Raw genomic sequence first — 22,594 nt, 5'->3', positions numbered from 1 at the left:
CAAACATTTGAGCTATCAAGTCAAATTTGCTTTCTCAATTACAATAATGTCCACAATTATTAAGAGCTTTTACTCATTTAATAGTAGCAGCTTTGCTACTTGTGAGTAAAATACAGCACCCTCCCTCAGAAAAAAACACTCCCATAACCAACAAATCACCAACCAACCCAAATTTAAAACAATTCTACTCTTCAAGAAACTTATCCACTGCAAGAATTAAAACAGCCTGAAACTCCCAACTTAGGCTTCTTCTCAACAGGCCAAAACGAGAAGTAGAAGCTTTGTAAGAGCAATTGGGGGATTTTGTGACAATTTTAGGAAGACCCCCCACTACAGTAATCTACTCAGTTTAACACAAATATATTCAACTCAGAGTAAGTTGCTTTCAACTCAACACAGCTGCAACAGTAGGAAGATTATGCAACTGCATTTTGATTTCTATGTAGAAAGATTATTTAAAACAAAAGGAGTCCAGAAGCTGGACTCAATGACTTTTATGGGTTCCTTTCAACTCTGGATATTATCAATGATTCTATGAAAAGTATATAAATTATACTTTTTTTTAAATTCTAAGTTTCTCCAAAAGAATAACTTCAAAGTATTTTTAACCATATGATTTTATACCCATAAGACATCATTATCCATGCATATGAGTAAGCCTTGAGAAAATTTAGTGGCCTTTAAATAAGTCATGTGTAATTCAAATCACAGCTGCATACCAGCAAGAATTTCATCTATTAGTTAAATTTAACTATGCTCTACTTTAACAAAACTTATTTCTGCTATTCAAGTACCATCAGATTTAAGCTAAAAAAGTGACATTTTAAAAATGCTACAAAAGATAATATTACAAAGGTCAGATTATTTTGAGACAAGAAAGAAAATATCTAACTGATCAGGAACACTCCATATTTCATGTCAAAACTATACCTAACACAATGACTGCTGGCCTAAAATGAAAATCTAAACTATAAAGAATGTACATCCAGAATCCACACCACAAAGCCAGTCAAAAAATAAGTAACACTCAAGCATGAAGATGAAACATTTTTCAAGGAAACTGCAACTATTATTTTCCCTTTATTTCCCTGTTTTGTTCCCTTTATTCTGTTTTTATAGAGAACCATAAAGGTAGTACAACTTTCAACTTGATTACCTGTTTGCCCACACTAGGAAAATGCAGCAGTCAGTAGAACTACTATATATGGTTTGCTTTTTAGAATTAAAAAGAAATCACTCCTTTCATTCACCAGCCCTCAACCTCATTCCAATAGCAAAAATTGCAACAACTGAAAAAACTGGTTCTACTCAAGAACTCACAAAGCAGCTTTTTCCTTAAAAAAACCACAGCACCTTTCTCAAAAGGAAGGAAGCCTCTACATGTAAGCAGAGATGAAAATAACTGACATTTATTGAATAGCTGACTATATTGATAGACAAACGATATCATTTACTGAGGTTTGCTAGTTCCAAGCAACTTAATAGGAACTTAAGATAAAAAAATCAAACAAATATAGTTTGAAAATTTTAAAGCACCTGCTTCAAATGAGGGTGTAACTCTTGGATATTTTGTCTCTTCCCATTTTACAATGCACCAGAAGTTGTAAATAAAATTTAAATTAATTGACTTACCTTCTTATCTTCTTTTACTTTGTGGGGTTTCTTTTTCATTTTTTTCTCATCCAATTCTTGGTCCGATGTAATAGCAGGATTATCTATGCCACCCTTCCATGTTTCAACAGGTGAAAGAAGTGGGTCTTCTTCACTTCCACGATGCCTTCCTTTTCTTTTACCTTTAGAGGTGGTAAAAGCCTCGTCATCACTTGCATCCGAATGGGTTCTCCTATAGTAAGACTTGGCTTTGCTGAACAGTGTCTTTGACTTGTACTTGTATTTTGAAGGTCTTCTTTCCCCATGACTTTTGGATACTCTATCAGAAAACCCATTTTCTTCTTCACCTTGGGTATTTATAACAATTGAGTTTCGAACTTTAATAATACGATTCTGACTATCCTCTGGAACCGCATAGATGTCATCTGCAAAGCCTTTATGTTTGTAAATTGTGTCAATAGGCTCAGCATAGTTGTCAGATTGGTCTGTATCTTCTGGAGGTGCTGCAGGCACTCGAGAAGGCTGTTTCCTGGGGTTTTTGCCAATACCTGCCTCAATTGTTTTCAGGAGGTTAGGGTCCAGTTTTTTCACATTGGTTCTTGGAACAAGCGGTTTCGGTTTTATCGGAGGAGGCACTTTATGGTTGCGTTCATGGTCATGACAATTGATTGGTGTACTGTGAACAGGATACTCATTTCCTTCCAAATCCAGTCGGTACTTTGAACGATCACTAGGTGCTGGAAGTAACCTTACATCATCACCAATTGGACTGTAAGGCGGCGGTCCTTCAGCATCATCCTCTGAATCTGGGTAATTATAGTCAAGGGAACCTCCTCTCGGAGACCTTGGAAAAACATCTTCACTTGTATGTGTTGATTCCCTTGTGCTGTCTGACATGTAGGAACTCTCAATCATGTTTTTCTTCTCTAATACATCACTGAAGAACAATGTGAAAACCTCAGTTTGACGATGATATTGAGATAATGAATATAAAGCTGTAAACTTAGCAGTAATTTCTGTTGCTATGTGTTCTCCTTCAGTCATGAGTTCCTTGATTGCCTCATTCTCGAAGAAGTCTGCCTGGCTATCAGTAACAGCCACCAACTGGACAGGAATTGTATCCTGAACTTCAGAAAGAAATGCCCGAAGCATTCCCATGGATGCCTTTCGCTTTGCAGAATAGACCAGTATGTATCCATGAACAAGTTCATCTTTCCTTACACCAATGGAAGAATGATATGATAATATAGTTATCTGTATTCGACGTCTCTTTTCACCTATTATTTTATCAAGCATTAAAGAATTATTCTGGCCAGCCTGAGCAGCACTACAGGAGTGAGAATCGAGGAAAGGTGAAAGAATAAGATCCACACTGAACGGATCGCCACACATGGCACACATGACAATCCTTAAGTCAGCTTCTGACAGATCTTTAATGGTGGGAACTGGACTTACAACATCAAAATTGTGTTTAACGGCTTCCAGTACTCCTCTCAGAGCTTGTTTTATTTGGGCCTCATTAAACTTGCGTGGGTATGTACCAGCAGGCACATCTACAAAAGGACACTGTAACTTGTTAGCCAATTGCTGTCCCTGATGCCTCAGAATAGGTAGATTCTTGCTAACACTGTCCCTCTGGTTAGCCAGTATTAATGTAAATGAAAGATTAGCCATATACCTGTCTCTCCTTATCTGTGATGCTTCAGCCCTTATTTTTGCAATGCACTCCCCAATAAAAGTCAGTGATTCAATAGAGTTAAACACGCAGAAACAACCATGCGGTTTGAAGGCTGAGGTCCACAACTGAGTCAGCAAGTATGGGGATTTGGCATCAACTGGCCTAAGATCTAGTTCATATATTTTTCCATCTAATGCATATTCATCATCAGTGGATTGTGTCCGAATTTCATTTGCCAATTCTTGTGCAAGGCCATCTTTGCCCAAAATGAAAAGATTGATTTTATCAATGTTGGCACTATCGTGGTATAAATTTGAGCGTCCGTGGTCCTGTTGCAGAAGACTGTTGGCAAGCAACTCTTCTACTTTTATGTCCATGCAGTTTTGGCCACTGAGACAGGTTTCTTTAGTTGGGTGATAAACAAATCCTATATGTTTAAGCAGAAGAGATTCTCTATCAGGTGCAAGTTTCTGTAAAGCTTTGTATCTAGGTTCTTCACTCAGAACTGCGTGAATTTCACTCATCTTATCTGTACTTGGTGTTGCATTAAGATCCAGATCGTAAAATAACTCTGAATGTTCAAAAAGCATTTCCTGAAACTCCTCTTTGGCTTTTTCAACAATCTCCCTCTGATGCCTAGCATACACTTCCTTACTATCTCCATCAGTGATGTATTTGAATGCTTCATCCTCCACCACAAAACATATAACTTCTTCCCATGGCTGTCCGGGTGAAATGAATTGGATTTTCTCAAGAGTCTTTTTGAATTTCTCTTTCATTTCAACCCTCCTTTTTTCAGATATAAGATGCTGAACATGGTTTTGATAAACTTTTTCTGCCTCTAGGGTATTGAGAAGGTCAAATGGAATCCTTCTGTCATTCACTTTATCTATGTGGTCAGTTTCATCCCAGGGTGTTTTTTCAAGCACTACAAAACAGGACTGGAAGTCAGGCCTTTTCTCCATTACCTTCAAGGCTTCTGACCAGCTCAAAAGTTCAATCTCATCAAGATTTGATAGAAGAGTATTAAGAGCTCGTGGCAATGCATTAATGTATTCTTCTTTTCTCTTTCTAATATGTTCCTGTTTAAGTTGCTCTATGTGTTTTGAAAATGTATTTTTGGCCTTTTTTGTTCCTTCCAAATTGATGTACTCCTCATAATCAGGGTGGTTTTTCAGTTTGTTGCTAACAGTTTTCCAAGTTGCATGATAGTCTCTCACAGTTTGGACAAGTTTTTCAAACTTATCTGTTGCCGTAACAACTAACTGTCTTTGAGTTTTATAGGCATCCAGATAGGGGATTATTTTAGGTTTACCACGAGTTTTATCCATCATTTGTACCAGTGCAGTAAAACACGTTTCAACATTGACATTGAATCTTGCTGATGTTTCCACAACCACAAGGTTCTTCTTATTTGAAGCAAAGGCCTGAACCTCTCGCAGATAATGATCCACACATTCGTCACATTTTGTTGCCGCTATTATTATGGGTTTTTTAGATTTTGAGAGCTGGATATAAAGATTATTCACAAATTTAAGTTGATCATCAAACTTCCTATTGCATCCTTGGCTTACATCAATGCACAATAAAAATCCATCTATGTTTAATTTCCCTTCAGGCATTTGTTTTTGCTCAAAGTCTTGCTCCAAGCCTAGCTGATCTGTGCAAATGTACATTAGTTTTTCTGCGGACTGCAGTTTGGAGGCAGCTGCACGTTTTATGTAAGGTTGTAAATTCGTACTCCGATGAGGCAAGAAAGTCTGATCATCAATGAACTCAGTCTGCTCAATTACGTGAATTCTGCACTCAATTCCATCCTCACCACTTTGTGTTACGTCACCCCAGTACAAAAAGTGATCATTGTTAACAACTCTTCCTCCAAAGTCAATTGTGCTAAGCACAGAGGTATGCTCAGGATAATATTCATCTGCTTTCGAACGAACGAATCTATTGCACAAACATGACTTTCCAACTCCACAATTACCTTTATCCTTTTCAGTTCCAGACAGTCCAACAACACTAACAGCATAAGATGGGGGGCGTGGCTCTTTGTTTTTTGCCATCATAACTTTCCTCTCATCCTTTTGCAATTATCAAGGTAACTGTATGTGGTTTTCATTCTGGAAAAAATTCCTACAAATTTGAATTGTATATCCAGGGTTCCAGAAATCGCCTTTAGTTGTTCCTGCTTCAGCTTGTGATTAAGAGAACCTCAGATAACTTGGACAAGGAGCATCATCTTCCTAAAAATACAGAGAAAGAAAAATCAAGACTGCAGGTATTTCTTTGTAATATTCATGAGGGAAAAGACATTTTAAGAAGCACTTGTGCAGCTTGATGACCCTGATTTTTTGTGTATATGAAAATTCTACAACTACTTTGAATGAGATCATAAATTCATAATTCAGTAATGCTAATGCTATTTATACTACAGATTTAAAAGAAACAGATTTCAGGCACAGTTTAGTAGTAGTTTGTCAGTTTTTTGATAGCTGAGCAGCATACTTCTAAAAAAAAAGAAAACCCACACCCAAACTCCCAAACCACTAAACCCAACCTAATATTCATGCACTTCTATTCACACTCAAATTTTTACTAGGTATCATGCTCATCTGTAAGAATAACATTACTTTTGCGTGCATTTGTAGGTTTGAGCTTAGGTTGCAGTAAAGGAAATGTCAAAACAAGTAGCTGTAAAAGCAGGCAGTTGGCCACATGCCCCAGCTGCTACCTATATCCAGAAGCAGACTACTTGATTTGTATACCAACAGCAAACTGCTTTTAAGGTAATGTTTCAAACAGGAATTCTATAGAAATACACAATCATACAAATACGACTTATGTATAGATTTTAAGACTACAATGCTGTTGTTTCATTCCTTCTGTCTCTATGAAAAAACAAACTTCTATTAACTGGAAACAAAAACTACTATATCTACTTTCAAAGTTTTACAGAATTACTACGAGGTTCTTGTGGCTTTATTGAAGCTGTCATCAATTATAACAATTACCACTAACTCTCAGTTATTAATAGAAGACTTTACTTGCATGCATACTGCAGATGGAAATGCATTTGCTGGTTTTGAATCAATTACACTATGAGGAAGATGGAAAAAACTGAATATCCATATGACTGGTCCCAGAGATGGTGACAAGTAGCATGAAATCTACTTGGGGGCCAGTAACCAGCAGTGCACTCTGCAGGCCAGTACTGGGTCCAATACTGCTCAGTATCTTCATTAACAACTTGGATGATGGGGGAGAATGTATTCTCAGCAAGTTTGCTGATGAAAAAATTAGGAGGAGCAAATGATACAGTCCTGCCTGCAGGGAGGAATAAGCCATGTACCAGTACATGCTGGGGGCAGCCACCTGAAGAGCAGCTGTCCAGAGGGAGACAAGGGGGTCCCAGAGGACACAAACACCATCCAGCAGTGTGCACCTGGCAAACAAGGCTAAGAGCACCCTGGGCAGCATTAGACAAAGCAGTGCCAGCAGGTCAAGGCAGGTTAACCTTCCCCTCTTTGCAGCACTGGTAAGGCCACACCTGATGCACTGTGTCCAGTTCCACAGTACAGGAGAGATCCCGAGCAACTGGAGAATCCAGCAAGGGGCTAAAGCACCACAGCAGCTCTCATTTAAGAAAAGGCCAGGACTGTTCAACCTGGCAAAGAGAAGACTAAGGGAAGATCTCATCAATGTGTACAAATATTTGGGGGAAAGGTGAAAAGAAGGCAGAGCCAAACTCTTTTCCTGGTGCCCAGGAACAAGACAGGAGGTAATGGGCACAGATTAAAATACAGAAGATGCCATATGAACATCAGGAAACACTTTCTTTTATTGTGAGGGTGACTGAGCACTGGCCTAGTTTGCCCAGGGAAGTTGTAAAGGCTCCTGCACTAAAGGTAATCAAAAGACATCTGGACCCAGATCTTGGCAACCTGCCCCAGGTGAGCCTGCTTGAGCAGGGAGGCTGGACAAGATGACATTCAGAAGTCTCTTCCAACCTACACTCTTCTATCCTCTCTGAAAATATTTTTATAAAAATACTTCTCATTTTCTCGGTAAAAAGACAACTATTACATGGCACTATAAAAGAAAGGCAGTTACTATTGTACCTAACATATTTGCTTTTACATTTGTAGATTACAAAGTAACAACACAAATGTACTTAAATAAACCTATAAATAGTCCTTATCAGAATGAAAGTATAACAAGCATCAATTTTATGTTATATACTTTGTCCTGCTTTGCAACAATTAACTAACCAAAATATAAAATACAAACTACATACATAAAACCAGCTGTTTGTTATGGAAATCACAGAAAAGGAAAGTACTTTTTTTAGGAAGTAAGTATCAACTTCATTACAAAATGAAGGTGAACATACTCAAGAGCTTTTATATTGCAAAAACTGAAACTTTTATGCCAGATTTTAGAATTCTTTTTCAGTTAAATAAGATTACTCAAAGACCCATTCAGAAAGACAAGTCATATTTTAAATTTTTCTTCTCACTGTTTCCACTGTGTTTATTATATTCTTAAAACACAGAATTTGGACCTAACAGAAAATGGCTCCAGGAACAAAAATACTTAGCAAAAATAACATCCTTTACAAGCAGTATTTATATTACTACAAATAAACCCAGTGTTTTCTTTCTAAAGCAAAGCTTATCATAGTAGCATCATTCAAACTGCTAGAATGAGAAATTCAGTCAGCACTTCCACTATAAAATGTTTTCTGTTTGCCACAGCACAATACAGATTTCATGTGGACTAAACTAGAACACAAAAATCTTCATCCACATGATTACTTCATTTCATCAGGAAGACACTGTCAATTTGCAATTAGTTTATAAGAAACAATCGATACTTTCAGATACTCTACATCCTCAGTAGCAAAAGTTGTTCCTCCTCCATCTACAAAATGTTTTGTTAAATCGATACATTTTTAAGCAAGTAAGTACAAAGAGTAAGGTGAAGGGAGACACTGAGAAAGGGAGAACAAACACATCAGTCTCTCATTAAAGTTCTGACATGAAATATTTTAACCATAGTAGAAGCTGAATCACTAAAGATATTTAAAACCAGCGTGGGTTTGTTTTTGGGGTTTTTTTTTTAAATACAGTTCCTACTTTGCACTGATTGTACAAGTCACAGAACAAAATCTATGTTAATTAAGTAATAAAACTGGTAAAAAATCTGACATTATAATGGCTTCACATTTAATATGTAATCATCATTAAACTGTTCTCCAAATGGAAGATTTTCCATTTGACTATACCACTAATGTAAATTTACTTTATCGTTTTGTACTGTTTTAAAGCATGCACACTGGAAATTCATTGTAAATTCGTTCCATTATCTTAGTTCAATCTGCTTAATTCAATTATAACAAATTGTAAACACTACGATTCATCTAACCCTCCCCCCCACCTTTGTTACAGATTCAAAGGAGAGGTTGTTTGATTTCCCCAGCTAATTTCAATCTTAGGACTGAAAATAATACAAAGCATCTGACATCACTGCAGGAAGAATCTGTGACCATCTACAGATGCACTGTAGGACCTTATCTCTACAGACTTTTAGATTTCCAAGCGTAGTTATAAAGTAAATAAGGGTATTTATTTACCCACTTTTAAACACATTATAAAGGTCTAAAGCCCAAACTTACCCTTAGGAAAGAGGTGCAAAGCAAGATGACTCTCCTGCTGCGATCTTCCTGCAGTAATGCCACACATTTAAACAGTGCCCTTCAGCAAGTCCTTCCCTGAGGGATCTGAAAACAAAAAATAAGAACCATTAAAAGTTTCAAGTTTATGAAGAAAGAAGCAGCAATCAGAGAAGGTATAACACTTCACCTATGCATGAGGATTGTTCTCTTTATTTTAAACCCATTAACAAAACTCAAGCTGGTCTTTGTCTAAATTTGGGGGGTTTAAATCCTGTAAGCACACCTATTAATATTTGAGAGAGGGCAGAGTTCATAAGTGATCTTGATTTGAATTTCAACTTGATACTTCAACAATATCTAGGCTGTAGAAGCCTGTTATGAAAACAATTAATGTAGTTTCTCAGATAACATATAAAATATGAGCTATAAAAATCACTAATTACTTGTAGAATAATTTGGAATTCTAAAGTGTTTAGAACACAGGTTTGCAAGATGAAGTTGGTATAGTCATAAGTACAAAATATATTAAACAAATGTATGTCTATGCATATATATTCTATTAATAAGAAAAAGGTACATTCTACATCAAAACCCTTTTACCACCACTTCTAAATTAAAAGGACTCATAAACTGTGACGAATCAGCTATTTTAAGTATAACTGTATTTGAAGATTTTGAACTCTCAACTAGGATACAAATTATTAATATAACCCTTTTAAGTGCTGATCTCACTGCAGGGATGCTACTATAAAGTAATCAAAACCAATTCTCTTCCACTGTTCTTCCCTTTGCATCCACACAAAACCCAGACTTTGCCAGCCTGGTGATCCACACACTGTGATGCAGAACAGGAAAGGAACTTTAGGCACTTGCACTGGAATATTATGTAAGCCATTTTCAACTAAGGAAAGGTGCCATTGTTAAGCAAGATGCAGCACCACGCTGTATATGTGCTAAATACTACATCAAAACAACAGACCTATTTCTTGTTTTGCCATTTACAATTATATTCTTAATAATTTCACTTTGCTTTGGGAATAACATTCACTTTTCTCTAGTAAATTTTCCTTTGGACAAAAAAGGTTTGGTAATACTCATAAACAATACAACAGTAACTAATCTGGTGGTACAGAAGAACACCAAAATCAGTAGGCAGCTGTCTCAAGAGTATCAGTCCTGCATTAAGCCTGGCTGAGCTTCAGTGCTAAATTCTATCACTTGATAGAGAAGATAGGCAGTATGTCCTGTTCCCTGCCCTTACCTGCAAGCGGTGGCACTCCTCTACATCCACAGCTACCTGAGCAGAGCAGATACTTGCTCATGAGGAAAAACACAATGGGACTCTGAAGAACTCAAGAGTATGTGGAAGAGCAGACAGAGTGAGAGAAAAGTGTCTCCTCTTGCAAGAATGCATCTGAGGCTTGAGGGACCGTGCCACAAGAGAAAGCTCAAACACAGGCCCCGAAAACATCAGTCAGAAACATTAAGACACTAGAGAAAGCCCTATTTACAAATACATGTTTCCTAAAGTCTTCCAAGCTGAACTCTAAACACTAGAATAGAATGCCATATTATTAGCAAGTAATAAATACTTGAAGAATTAATCATCTATCAGTATTAAGTAATTGTGGCTGCACAGGAACTTGTAGATGAGTCCACAGTCAAGAAAAGCACTTACAGATAAATACCCTTGAGTATTTCTCAATATCCTCCAAAATTGCTTTCTGAACCTACAAATGTTTTAGGCCTACCATGGCTGAAGCAAAAAAGTTGTTTGAAAGAGTCCACAGAATTGCTTATGACCATCAACTATTTAAGCAGTCTGCCAACAGGGAAAATAGAGCGTTTTCCACAAGTCCTTTACTCGCTCTGTAGTGTTGCCTAGACACAACAGATTATGGATCAGTGTTTTCTGGGGTTAGTTTCAATCGGCATACTCTTGCAACTGTGTTTGTAAATTACCTGGCCAAGCAAAAAGAAGCACATGTGAATAAAAGGCCCATCACAGCCCAGTCTGCTTTACCAAAAGAAACTTACTGTAACCTCTACAGCAGATCATCAAGTAAATTCAAACACATTAAGTGTCATTGAAATGGTCTGGAGGACAAGTTTGAAAGCGTTGTGCACTCAAAATACACAGATCATGACTCCAAGAAAGTTACAGCTCCAGATTCAAGTTACTACTGACACCAAGTTTTTATACCAAGTCATTCCTCCCTTCACACTTTTCGAGAACCAAAACCTGGCATTGGAAAACATTTACTACAGTGCCTAACATCTGAGATCTATCAGCACAACAGTAACTATAGCCAAAACGGAGTAAGAATTCCACTGTTTTCTCTTCCAACAACCAGTTAGGAAAAAAAAAATGTTGATGTACCTTAAATGTAGCATTGTCATTTCTCATTCAGTATTTACCAAGAGTTATCTTTTTCACTCAAGCAAGTATAAGAAATCTTCCCTTCAGGTGAAAATCTGTTTCAAAAATGAAACCAAAGTATATCAATGTCACCTTATCAACAATTTCAAATCACTTAAGGCTGTTGAGGTCCTAACACAATGTGTCCTGTCCGCTTTACAAACACACTAACATTCTTGCCTTCACAAGTGCTGGGAACCTTAACTAAACATACTTGAAATCTTATTTATAAGTAATGGTAAATACAACAATTACCCAAGTATCAGCCAACAGGGAAAAAACATGATTCAGATTGCTTATCAGAAATTAAGCTCAACCAAGCAACAGCAAGACAGTAAGGGACAACAGTGATCCTCTGGCTGAAAAGAAATTCAGTTGAAGTGATACGCTGATTAATCGTGCTAGGGAAATGCAGGATGAGAATGGATGAGTCCAACTGCTGCTCATTTCAGATTTGGTTAGTATGACAGCCAACTATAATCCCTAAAGGAGTTCTGTAGCCTAGATAATTCTCTCCATACAAAAGCAAAGTAATCAATGTATTAAAAATAAAAAAAGACAGAAACCTCAGCTGGCCAACTTCATATTATAAAGCAAAGAAAAACTGTGTTTAAAAACAGAAGTTCAAAGCTCTTAGTTCCTACTAAGCTCAATAAATGTCTTTTATTAATAATACACTGAAGACTGTCTATGTATTACACAAAATAATATCAGAGCCTAAATATTGTTTCTGAACTCAAAATATCATTCTTTAGGTGGAATCTAGCAGTCCCAGGGCATCTATTATCATTATTGCTCTCCACAAAAAAAACTCAAACAAGAGAAAAACCAAACCAAGCTACATACATTAAATCAAGGTACAATAAAAAGGTAAAGTGTAAAGGTTCAAATTACCAGCACAGCAGTATTCTGAACTCAGGCCTCTCAAGTTACTTATTTTCAGATTTTTGACTATCTGAAAGCATTCAATATAGTTTCAAAGCCTGTATTTTAACAGGAGAGAAAAGTGCAAGATTACAGAAGAAATAAATTCTTAATTCTTTTCGCACAGGATAAGCTCCAATCAAAAACATGCAGAGTGATCAGAGAAGTTTCTCAGGGCAAGTCTCCCGATCAGGCTTATTTGTGGAGATACTCAGGAAAAACACAAAAGAACTAATGGAGAAATTTTACAAAGGGCATCCATAAAAAAAACGTACAAAAATAGAAGAAAGAAGAGGAAGTAGACAAAAAAGGAGGGATCAAAGCAAGGACAGAAAAAAGCTAAAATGCATTTCCTGGGAGAAAAAACCAAGAAAAATTTACATCCTGGTATGGGCAACTACAACTAATTTTACTGATCCACAGATCTGGATCATTTCATATTATTTTACTTCATGAGCAACTGCAGTATAGAATCCAGGACTCAACACCATTAAGCTTAGTTTGTTGTTTGACCTTGTACAAGCTGTATGTGTCATTTCTACCTGTGTAAAGCAACACTGGTCAACCCCTTTTTAAAATTACTAAATGAGAAAGGGAAATGGCATATATAAGCAGCAAATAATGTTCCGCATAAAAATTAGCCATCTTAAACGAATAAATGCCAAAATGCAACTATATATACTTTTCCAAAAATTGTGCATGCAGGTATTGGTTTTGCTTTTTTAAATGCAAACATTCTTCTGTCATGTTTGAATGTCAACTGATGCAGAACTGCAAAAATGCGTGGGAATTTTAACTCAAAGCCAAAGAAACAACATTTATTTACCACAAAATGTAATGTGCAGAACTAGCCACAGATTAATTATTTTGTTTTCCAAGAGATGTACTAGAAAAACACAGTTGACATGCAAATTCAAAATAACTTCACAATTGTTTCAGATTTTCTTACTAGGAATTACAAACTCGTTTTTCTTTAAATATTTCACCAAATCTGTAAATACAAGGAAGTGATGAGATGGTTCAAACAATAATCTATAAAATGCAATACTCTTCCAGCTCACTCACACTGACCTTTAGGCTAAAAATTCCCAGAGTAAAAAAGAAAAAAAGAACCAACCAAACAAAGAGTGATTAAAGAGCGATTAAGTATTTTGTGTGCCCATTAGGAGAGACGTAACACGGATCCAGGGGAGGAAAAAGCCCCGGGAGCGCTAATCCGGAGCTCCCGGGGTGAGCGGGACCCCTCAGCCGGGCGGGCGGGGGGCGCGGCGCGGCCGAAGCCCCCTGGCGGCAGCGCCTCGCCGGCCGCGGGACGCAGGCCCCTCTGGAAAGCATTCCTGCCTTATCACCGAGCAGGAATGCACCGCGGGCTCGCTCGCACGGCTACGTCATGGCCACAAACGGGGCTGTTTTCAGTTTTCAGTTCGCACGACGCAACCGTGCCAGCAGCACTCCGCGATGGGCGCTCGGCTCCCGGAGAAGGTCACCCCCCAAGAACGCCTCCTGCACAGAATCCTAAGGACACACCGCGGAGCAGCCTGCCACACGGAGTGATGAGGAGTGCTTTGTGAAGTTTTATGAGAAATATTCCTGAAGGATGCCACTACATGGGATTTATCTCGTGTCAAGAAAGTACTTTTGGAAGCCTTAAGATAGCGTCAGCATCCTTGTCATATCTTAGTGCAAAAATAATTCCATTATGTTTAATAATCTACTCAAATAACAAGTCCCAACAGGGAAACTTACACAGAACAATCTATTATTATGATCAGTGCTTTTCTTTTCTACGAAGTCTGCAAATGGAAAAAAATCACCTACAGCTTTAGGAAAGCACATAGCTTGAAAAACATGTGGAGCATTTGGTTCTGTTAGTGCTAAATATAGCATTTTAAAACAATTTAGTCTGAGCCTAAAGTATTTAATTGGATTATGTTACACATGCAACACCTTAGCTAAAGTAAAGTCCAATACCAGGGAGTGGTATTTGGTTGCAATTATTTACAATTTTACAACAATGGCAGCTGCTTTAGATAGGGATACTTCAGGGGGGAAATGCTATTTCAGCTCAGTATGTTCCACACTTATAAGCAACTTATGCTGAAACAAGTTAGTGGTAAGGTAACAAATGCTTAAACAATTTCCCATACTTTAGGTACTACAGACTTTAAAATAACCCCTTACATTCAATCATACTTTTTGAGCTCTAGTAAGAGAGTTTTAATAGAATACTATAAATAGAATTTTAAGAATTTTAGCACTTCTTAAAAATAATTTTCAAAGCAGCACAAAAAATGAAAGTAAACCCTTACAAAAATGCACCTGGATGAATATTTGTAATGCCCTTACTTCAGATATGTACTATAAATAAGTATCAGAAGGCAGTTAACTCTGGTCACTGATGTCACTGCCGAAAACAACTCTCATGCGGAAGACTCTTCACAAGGTAAGACAGCACAACTGACAAAAATGCCACCTATTAACTCCTCATTCTTTAGGAAGTAAGTATACAAGTATCAGTGCTGCAATTGGCTTCAATGCACAGGTTTAAAATGGACGGCCAATTGACCAGCTAATGCTGTTCTCTCTCTACCGCTTTTACTCTGCAGTGTAGAGTTTTCAAATTTCTGTCAAGGATCTTTATTAAAAAAAAAAACAACCACCAGTTTATCTGCATGACACTAAACTAAAGAATACACACATACCCCCACAGGCCTATTTTGGTCTAGATTAAAATCGTTCCCCTCCTACTTATTAAGGAAATATTCCACGCTGATATCAAAAGGGATACTGGAAAGAGCAATAGAGGGGGGTACAGAGCGGTGGGGTGTATTGTGGGGAGAAGGTGACAAGTATTGTCTTCCTTTTATAACTATATAGCCCTGCTTTTTCAAATTAAAGCAGTGTTTCCTTATGTCCTATAGCTACAACACCACGGCATTACATCTGTATGTCTCTGGTGATTCCCTTGGGTGGAGAGAGTCTAAAGGTTATGCTGGTTGAAGGGATTCAAAACGCTTGAAAGCTGCAACACTGCAACTGGCTACCCTATTCCAAAGCCTTAAAATCCACCTGGTGGAAAAACAGAAATGCACACACATCATTAGGAGAGTGAAGTTTTCTGAAATTTAATATCGAGCAATATTTGAAGGTGAAAGGAAGGAGGAGGGGAATGGACAACTGTTCAAATTTAGTAGAGGAAGAAAAGAACAGAGAAGGCGTGAATGAGTATTGGGGGGTAATGAAGAGGAAAATAAGTACAGAGAAAGGAAAAAAGGGGGAAAAGGCAGTGGGAATGGAAGAAGGGAGGAAGCTAAAGGACTAGGCAGAAGAAGGGAATGAGGAAGGAAGAAGAGAGGAGCAGGGAAGCTCCCCTTCCTGCCTTCCTCCCTCCCTAGAGAGCCGTGACCAGCTGGCAGCCTCGTACAGCAGGCTCAGACCCTCCCATTGCTCAGGCCTTCATCACCTGTCTGGGACCAGGCACCCCGCTCCCTGCCCTTCCCGCCTGCCCTCCGCGGCGCGGCGGGGCCGAGGGGGCCGGGCGGGGGGTGCGGGGCCGCTGCCCGCTCCCCACGCGGCCCCAGCCCTCCGAACTGGTTACAGCCAGCGGCCGCCGCGCCGGCTCGCCGGGCTGCAGCCGCCTCCTCCCCCCGCTCCCCTTCCGCCTGCCGGGCCGGCCGCCCCGCTCCAGGCCGGGCCGGCTCCCACGGGACCGCATTCCTCCCCTCACCTCGCGCCGTCGGGATCCGGCTCCTCGGCGGCGGCGGGAGCGGCAGCATTCCCGGGACGCTGTCTCCACGCCGGCGCCCCCGGCGGCTTCTCCTCCCCGCGGGGCTCTCTCCGCTCTCCGGCCCGCAGCTCCCGAGCGCTCCCGGCCGCCGCAGCCCCGTCCCGCCTCTCCGCTCTCTCCCCGGCGCTCAGTAATGGCGGCCGCCGAGCCTCCCCGGCTCTCGCTTGGCTGACGGAGTCTCTCTCTCCCCCTAACTTTACCTCAGCAGCTTCCCTCCCCTCCCCCCTCCCTCCCGCCGCCGCGGCTCAGCGCGCGCCCGCCCGGCCAGCTGCGCGTGCGCGGGAAGGAGCCCCTTCCTGCTGTCGCTGGATTCCCTGGGAAGCCTGGGAGGGCGCGCGCGGCCGGCACCCAGCTGCGCGCGCACGCGCGCCACCCCGCCTCCCCCCTCCTCCCTGGCCCGTGCGGGGGCGCGCGCGGCGCGCACCCGCTCCTGCCCTGGTGGCCGCGCGGGTATCGCGGGGAGCCGTGAGTCAGGGGGACCGCGGTTCGAGTCCCGCCTCCGGCAGCGGCGCAGGCCGGGACGCCGCCGCGCCCCAGCGTGAGAGCGGCTCCGAGGTGTGCAGGCGGCCACGGGCTGGATCCCGGGCCACCGGCACTGTCGGATGGCGGCCAGCCTAAGCTAGGGCCTACGCTAAGCATACAGCCAGCAGCGATGCCTGCAAGGAAGGAAATTGGCGGTTGATCGGGATGGAATTAAGGGATTCCAAAATGCTGGTTTGGTCAGCCCTGTGCCCCCAGCTCTTCTCCTGTCCGGCTGCCTATAAGTTTTCACAACATTTCCCATGTTTAGCCAGTGTAACACAGCACTTCTTTCATTTGTTAATCATTAAAAAGAGAAAGAACACTGCAGTGGGGCTGCCTGTGGGACACCCACCTTTGCGGGACAATGTGTAGGACATTCCTTCACAGGTCACACCAGGCCCTGGACACCTTGGGAATCCCTCTAGGACATTCCACCACAGGCACACCAGGCACTGGCACCTTGGGAATCCCTCTAGAACATTCCATCACAGGCACACCAGGCACTGGCACCTTGGGAATCCCTCTAGGACATTGCATCGAAGGGCACAACAGGCCCCGGACACCCTGGCAGTGAGGTTAAGCCCCCCAGGCAGCTCAGGCACTCGGAGTGGTCCCCACATGGCTTGCAGGAGGTGAAATCCCCCTAACACTCTCAGAGCCCCCCAGGGTTGTACACAAACCCCAACCCCACAGGGATGGGGCTGAGGAGCTTTGTGCTCCTGCCTCTGGAGCTGGGTTTCTTCAGGCACTGGCAGGAGAGGCATGGCACTCATAAAAGAGCTAGTGAGTAGGTGCTAATCTATTCTATCCACCACAGGGAACAGGACATCTGTGGTCATCATACACATACACCTTATCTCTGTGCACACGGAAATGCATATTCTGTGCATCATTTATTACTAAAGATCGTCATATTCTGTGCATCATTTATTACATAAAGATTATATGTATGCATACAAAGGAACAAATTAATATTTTACTAGCAAACTCATTCTTGGCACAGTCCAAGTTTTGACTGTTATATTTGTAATCATAATATTTAATAACAATATGGTTCATTCTGTGCAATTTTACATACTGTATGCACATCTTAAGGTTTTTACATCTGAAAATTAGGAAATTAAAAGATTTACAACATCAGATCCTTTCTAAAGACACATTGCCCGTAAACTTGAATTTTTGAGAAAATCCTAACTAGCTAAACCATTTTGTGTTAAATATGACTGAACAGCCTAGCATGGACATTGCATTACATGAGAATATTTGTAGAAATACTCACCTTAGGTAGGTCCACATTTAAAAAATGTAAAATTATTTGACATTGTAATCACAGCATTTGCTCAAGAGTTTTTTAAAAATAAAGAAAGGACAGAAAAGCAAGCTAAACAAGCATAAAACCAGAACTTAATTTTAATTTGAATTACCTGATTTTGAGTTGTTTGAGGGGGCAGGTTGTTGCAAATAGGTACCTTGGAGTGTTAAAGTCCCGTTTCACTTTACCAGAATCAAAAGCTTATATTCATACGACAAAAAAACTTTTGAGGTTTCTTAGCTTAACATAAATTTAAAGGAAATCTGTATCTTTCTGAAACTCTCTTAGGTATTAATTACCATAAACAGTTAATATTAGAGAATTTTGGTAAAGCTCCATCATGTAGGAGATCTCTCATGTAGGAATTGATTGTAGAAATTACTTTGATCCTGATTTTAGTTTAAAAAAAGCTCAGCAAGGTGAATAGGCTTGGGAATAGCAGGAAGTTTTTCGCAGCAAGCTCAACCCTGTATTGTGCAAGGCCAGAGAGGAGTGCCTCAGTTGGAAACAGTGTGGAGGGACCCTCTTCACAAGGATGCACAGCAGCCAGACAAAAGGCAATAGGCACCAGTGGTTTCCTGTGCTGTCCTGTTACCCTGGTAAGACACACCACCAGCTCCAAAAGCACTCCTTGTCAAAAGAAAAAAACAGGTTTTCAGGCAGAATTAGATCAGCTAATTTGTCTTCCTCTGATCCTAAATAGTCCTCCAAAAATTAATATAACACAGGAAGACTGTGAAGCCAGAAATTGATTTTCATATAGATTTCCTCACATCAGATCACCATCATCAGAGGAAACTGCTGTGCAGAAATTCACTTTGCTTGTGGCCTTCCAGGAAGCATACAAAAGTTCTGTCAGGCTGCAGTAGGCATCTTGCTATGGTATTGCAGAGCTTATTAAACCCCTTGATTTTGCATGAAGCTACAAAAAGTCAATAATTATGTCCAATGAACCAACAAGCAGGGTTCTAAGCAGATTAGTGACACAGTGTTTTCCTAGACTCTATGAAATTTATCACTTTGCAGTTTAATGTAAACTATTGGGTAGAGATATACCCATAGATCATGTCAGATGCATATTAAAAAGACATGCAAGGTTCATAAAGTTTCAAAGGGAAAGTGGTGAGAAAATTGCAAATTCATGAGAAAACAGGTAGTTTTATGCCCTTATGAGAGCAAAATATTTAGATTTCTAGGGCTACTTAAAGATTTTATATCACTAATGAAGTAGTAAGATAAATTAAAGCAACTCTATCAAGGTATGTTAATAAAAATTTTATTAAAAATTTTCAGAAATATTTGTGAATATTCATCAGAAGAAATCTTTCAAAAAGCTCTTTCAATGACTGAGTAGAATACAGGGAGCACTACTCAGAGAAGGCATAAAAATAAACTATAATAATGAAAAACTATTAATAATTTAGGTAGGTTAGTGTTTTGTAAATTATACAGAAAGGCAGTTCAAAGAAACATTTTAGTAAACCTTCAGAAACTCAGAGGAAAGTCATTAATGATTTGCAACATTTGTTATTTATAATGGTTATTGTTACTTGAGCCTTTTCCTGTAGCAGATTTCCCCTTAGAAATATCCTCACACTTCAAGGGCTGATTATAAACACAAATAAAGTAAGCACTTGGTATATCTCTAGTAGCCTGCACATCAATTTCCTCTGATTCTGGTGATCTGAAGCCGGATGGGAGGCAAATGCATATCTCCTCCTGCTTCTGGAACTGGTGGATTTCAAACCACAAATCAGATGAGCAATGCACATACTTCTCATGGGTACAGCATTTTCTTAATTGCCCTCAGTCCTCCATCACTGCTTTCATTGCAGCACTTGGAAGTGCAAAACAAGCAATCTTACCAGTGTACTGAACCAAAAATCAATGTGCTGTTGGTGGTTGCAAAACATGAAATCTGCACATATTATTTTACTACAAGCTGCTTTCAAACCTCTTCCCCAATATCCCTCATTAAACAGGAGAACTGCCAGGTCTGTCTCACTTCAAGGGAAAGGCACTGTTTTGCATAAAGTTTAAGAATCAGTGTTACAGCATCTTCTTTGGGAGAAAATCTTCAGACACTTTGAAATTGTTCTACTGTCTGTGCTCATGTTAATTCATCATGCTCCATGTAAAAACATTTGTATAAAGGAAGAGAGGGCAAAATAGAAGCATAAATACTCACACCATTGTATCAAATTATTAAGGGGAGCCTTGGTCTCTAATAGGAATCATTTAGATAAATGCATTTACTTACTAAGACCCACATCTCTGCATAATTCCATGGCATTGAGGGGAAAGCTCACCAGCATTACTAGTTTTCTGATCAGTACATGTGACAAAACAAAGAGCAGGTAGAAAACTCACCTTTTTTTACCTTTCTCCCTCTCCACCTTTGTTCTAATTTGGGGTTTTGGGTTTTGGGGTTGTGTTTTCTTAAATAAATATTTTATTCATTTTTAAAATTAAATACTAGATTGATCACCATTTTTTATTAATTTGGATCATCTACCATTTCAAAATTAATATCAAGAGCATGATCAGTGATTTCAATGAACATGGCTAATGCAAAATCAAGCATTCACATGATTCACACATTCAGTATTTGAGCTATGAAGGCCTGCTTTTTTCTAAGCCTTGCTATGTTCCACTCTGCTGGTATGAACTCCATGACTTCCATGGACTGGAAAATCCCAAATGAATGCAGAAAGATCTAACAGAGCATGAGAGGGAGATTGAGACTGAGAAAAAATATGGAATCCATAATTCTTATTTTAAAAATTAACTGGAAAAGAAGATTAGTCAAACACCTTATATGTATTCATTAGCTCAGGAAAATAGAGTGGAAAAAAGCCCCCAAAACTTCTGGAGTAGGTTTAGCACTTACATATATAAATATATATATACACACATATATATATGTGTGTGTGTGAGCACTATGCTTATAAATATACTTTTATATATATACTTACTAATGAAACCTAAATATTTAGGAGTGATTGCCTAGCTCAACATAGAGAACATAGAGAAGGAAATAGAGGATTGTTTCAAGTTGTTATTTTACTTATAATGAGCCCCTTTTCCCTTTTGTCCCAGCCCCTGGCTGCTCTAGCCCAGCCTTGGGGAAGCCTTGGCCACAGCAGAGCAGCAAGCACCCACAGCACCCTGCAGCCTTTGCTGGAGCCCCCAGGCAGCCTGCCCAGCATCCTAAGCAGCCCACAGAGGGTACTGCTCTGGGGTGGGTACCAGTTCCCATGGACTTACTGGAGATGCCTCATTTCAGCACAGGCATCAGTGTGATGAAGGGAAAGGATAGATTTGTATGAACACCACCTCTTCTGTGGCTTGCTTGCTTGTTGAAATCAGTGAGTTGAAGCACTGGGAGCTGCTGAGAAGAGATTACACTTATCACAGGTGAACCAGGAGAGGGCTGTGAAAAGAAGATACCAGAAAAGACTCATGGGGTCAAGGTCATAAAGAAGACTTGCTTTTGCTATCACCATGTCTCCCTGTGTGCTTTCAGACAGCTCAGGCTTTCCCATTCAGAGGCACATTGGTTATAGGAGTACAGGGAGAAGAGAGATTTGAGAGTGAGAAGGTTTTCTTGATTGCTTTCTGCTAAGTAATTAGTATTGATATGTTTTTGTTTCAGATGCCTCAGGGATAATAGAGCTTTAGGAAATGGGTGGATTTCAGTTGCCTGTTTGCTTTACAGCTATAATTGAGAATTTCTTTTTCTAAAAAGGGGGGAAAAAAAGGTGCTAAATGTGCCTCAGGAGAGGTGATGGAAAATATTATGACACTAGTCAAGATGATTGCAAACACGGTGAGGCTGAAATGTGTTCAGCTGACCTAACTAAGCATGAATAATACATTGCTTCTTTTGACTACAATATTTCTGGTCAAATTCTGAACATAACAAGGTGATTTCAATAACCAAGTTATTGTACTATCAGATAGTAACAGTTTAGATGTTATGAGAAAAATATGCTAAAACATCTCTAAAGAAACAGTACTAAGCATTGTGTTTTAAAGCAGTCTTTTTTATAGGGCAAGTACCTTTCCTTCCCTAATAAAATGTTGTCAGAGACTTTAGTTTTTTAATATCACAAGAAGAGAAGATTCCTCCAAGTTGCAAACATTAGAGGAGATTTAAAGGCAACAAATGCCAAGGGAAGGAGCAGGGAAGACATTCATTTTAGGAACAGATTACAATTACAAAGCGATCACACCATTGATCATACTGAACATATTGAAGTGAAAACCATTGATCATACTGATTTCTACTATTGCAACTATCCTTGTAAAGGTATTTTACTTATATAGAAATTATAATTATTTATAATTTTAATTATTTATTATTTATAATTATTTATTTATAAATAAATAATTATTTACTTATATAGAAGTTCTCTTAAATAGCTAATCTAATGCACAGAAGGAATATTCACCAACTACCAAGCTTGCAATAGTTCCTAGACAAATTACTATAATAGGACTGTATGTGCTTGTGTCTTTCCACATGTAAAGGGAGAGCTAGGAAAAAGGTATGCTGGAAAGAGCAGCTGAATCTTGCCTCAAAGGATGGAGAGACAGAATCCTGGGCAAAGGCAAACAAATTCCTCTTCTGGAAATTACTGTTTGTGCATATGTGTTTGAGTTTT

The 22,594-nt window shown here is 39.6% G+C and overlaps 1 protein-coding gene across 2 annotated transcripts in view; it reads right to left on the bottom strand.

Moving 5' to 3' along the window:
- ARHGAP5 (Rho GTPase activating protein 5) overlaps positions 1 to 16,273 on the bottom strand; it is a 47,079-nt gene extending 30,806 nt beyond the window's left edge. Inside the window, exons 1-3 of one of the 2 annotated variants that reach the window (XM_066551380.1) lie at positions 16,034 to 16,273; positions 8,964 to 9,068; positions 1,633 to 5,532 (exon numbers count right to left, since the gene is read on the bottom strand). In XM_066551380.1, coding sequence (XP_066407477.1) covers positions 1,633 to 5,355 — 3,723 coding nt within the window. In that variant the 5' untranslated portion in view covers positions 5,356 to 5,532; positions 8,964 to 9,068; positions 16,034 to 16,273. The remainder of the gene's footprint in view (positions 1 to 1,632; positions 5,533 to 8,963; positions 9,069 to 16,033) is intronic. The other variant, XM_066551378.1, reaches the window with a different exon arrangement.
- Positions 16,274 to 22,594: the final 6,321 nt, after the last annotated feature.

The sequence above is a fragment of the Molothrus aeneus genome, chromosome 6, assembly GCF_037042795.1.
Source record: "Molothrus aeneus isolate 106 chromosome 6, BPBGC_Maene_1.0, whole genome shotgun sequence".
In the NCBI taxonomy this organism is placed as follows: Eukaryota; Metazoa; Chordata; class Aves; order Passeriformes; family Icteridae; genus Molothrus; species Molothrus aeneus.
Note: the sequence above shows the minus strand (reverse complement) of the source record. Positions and strands in the feature narration are given on the sequence as shown.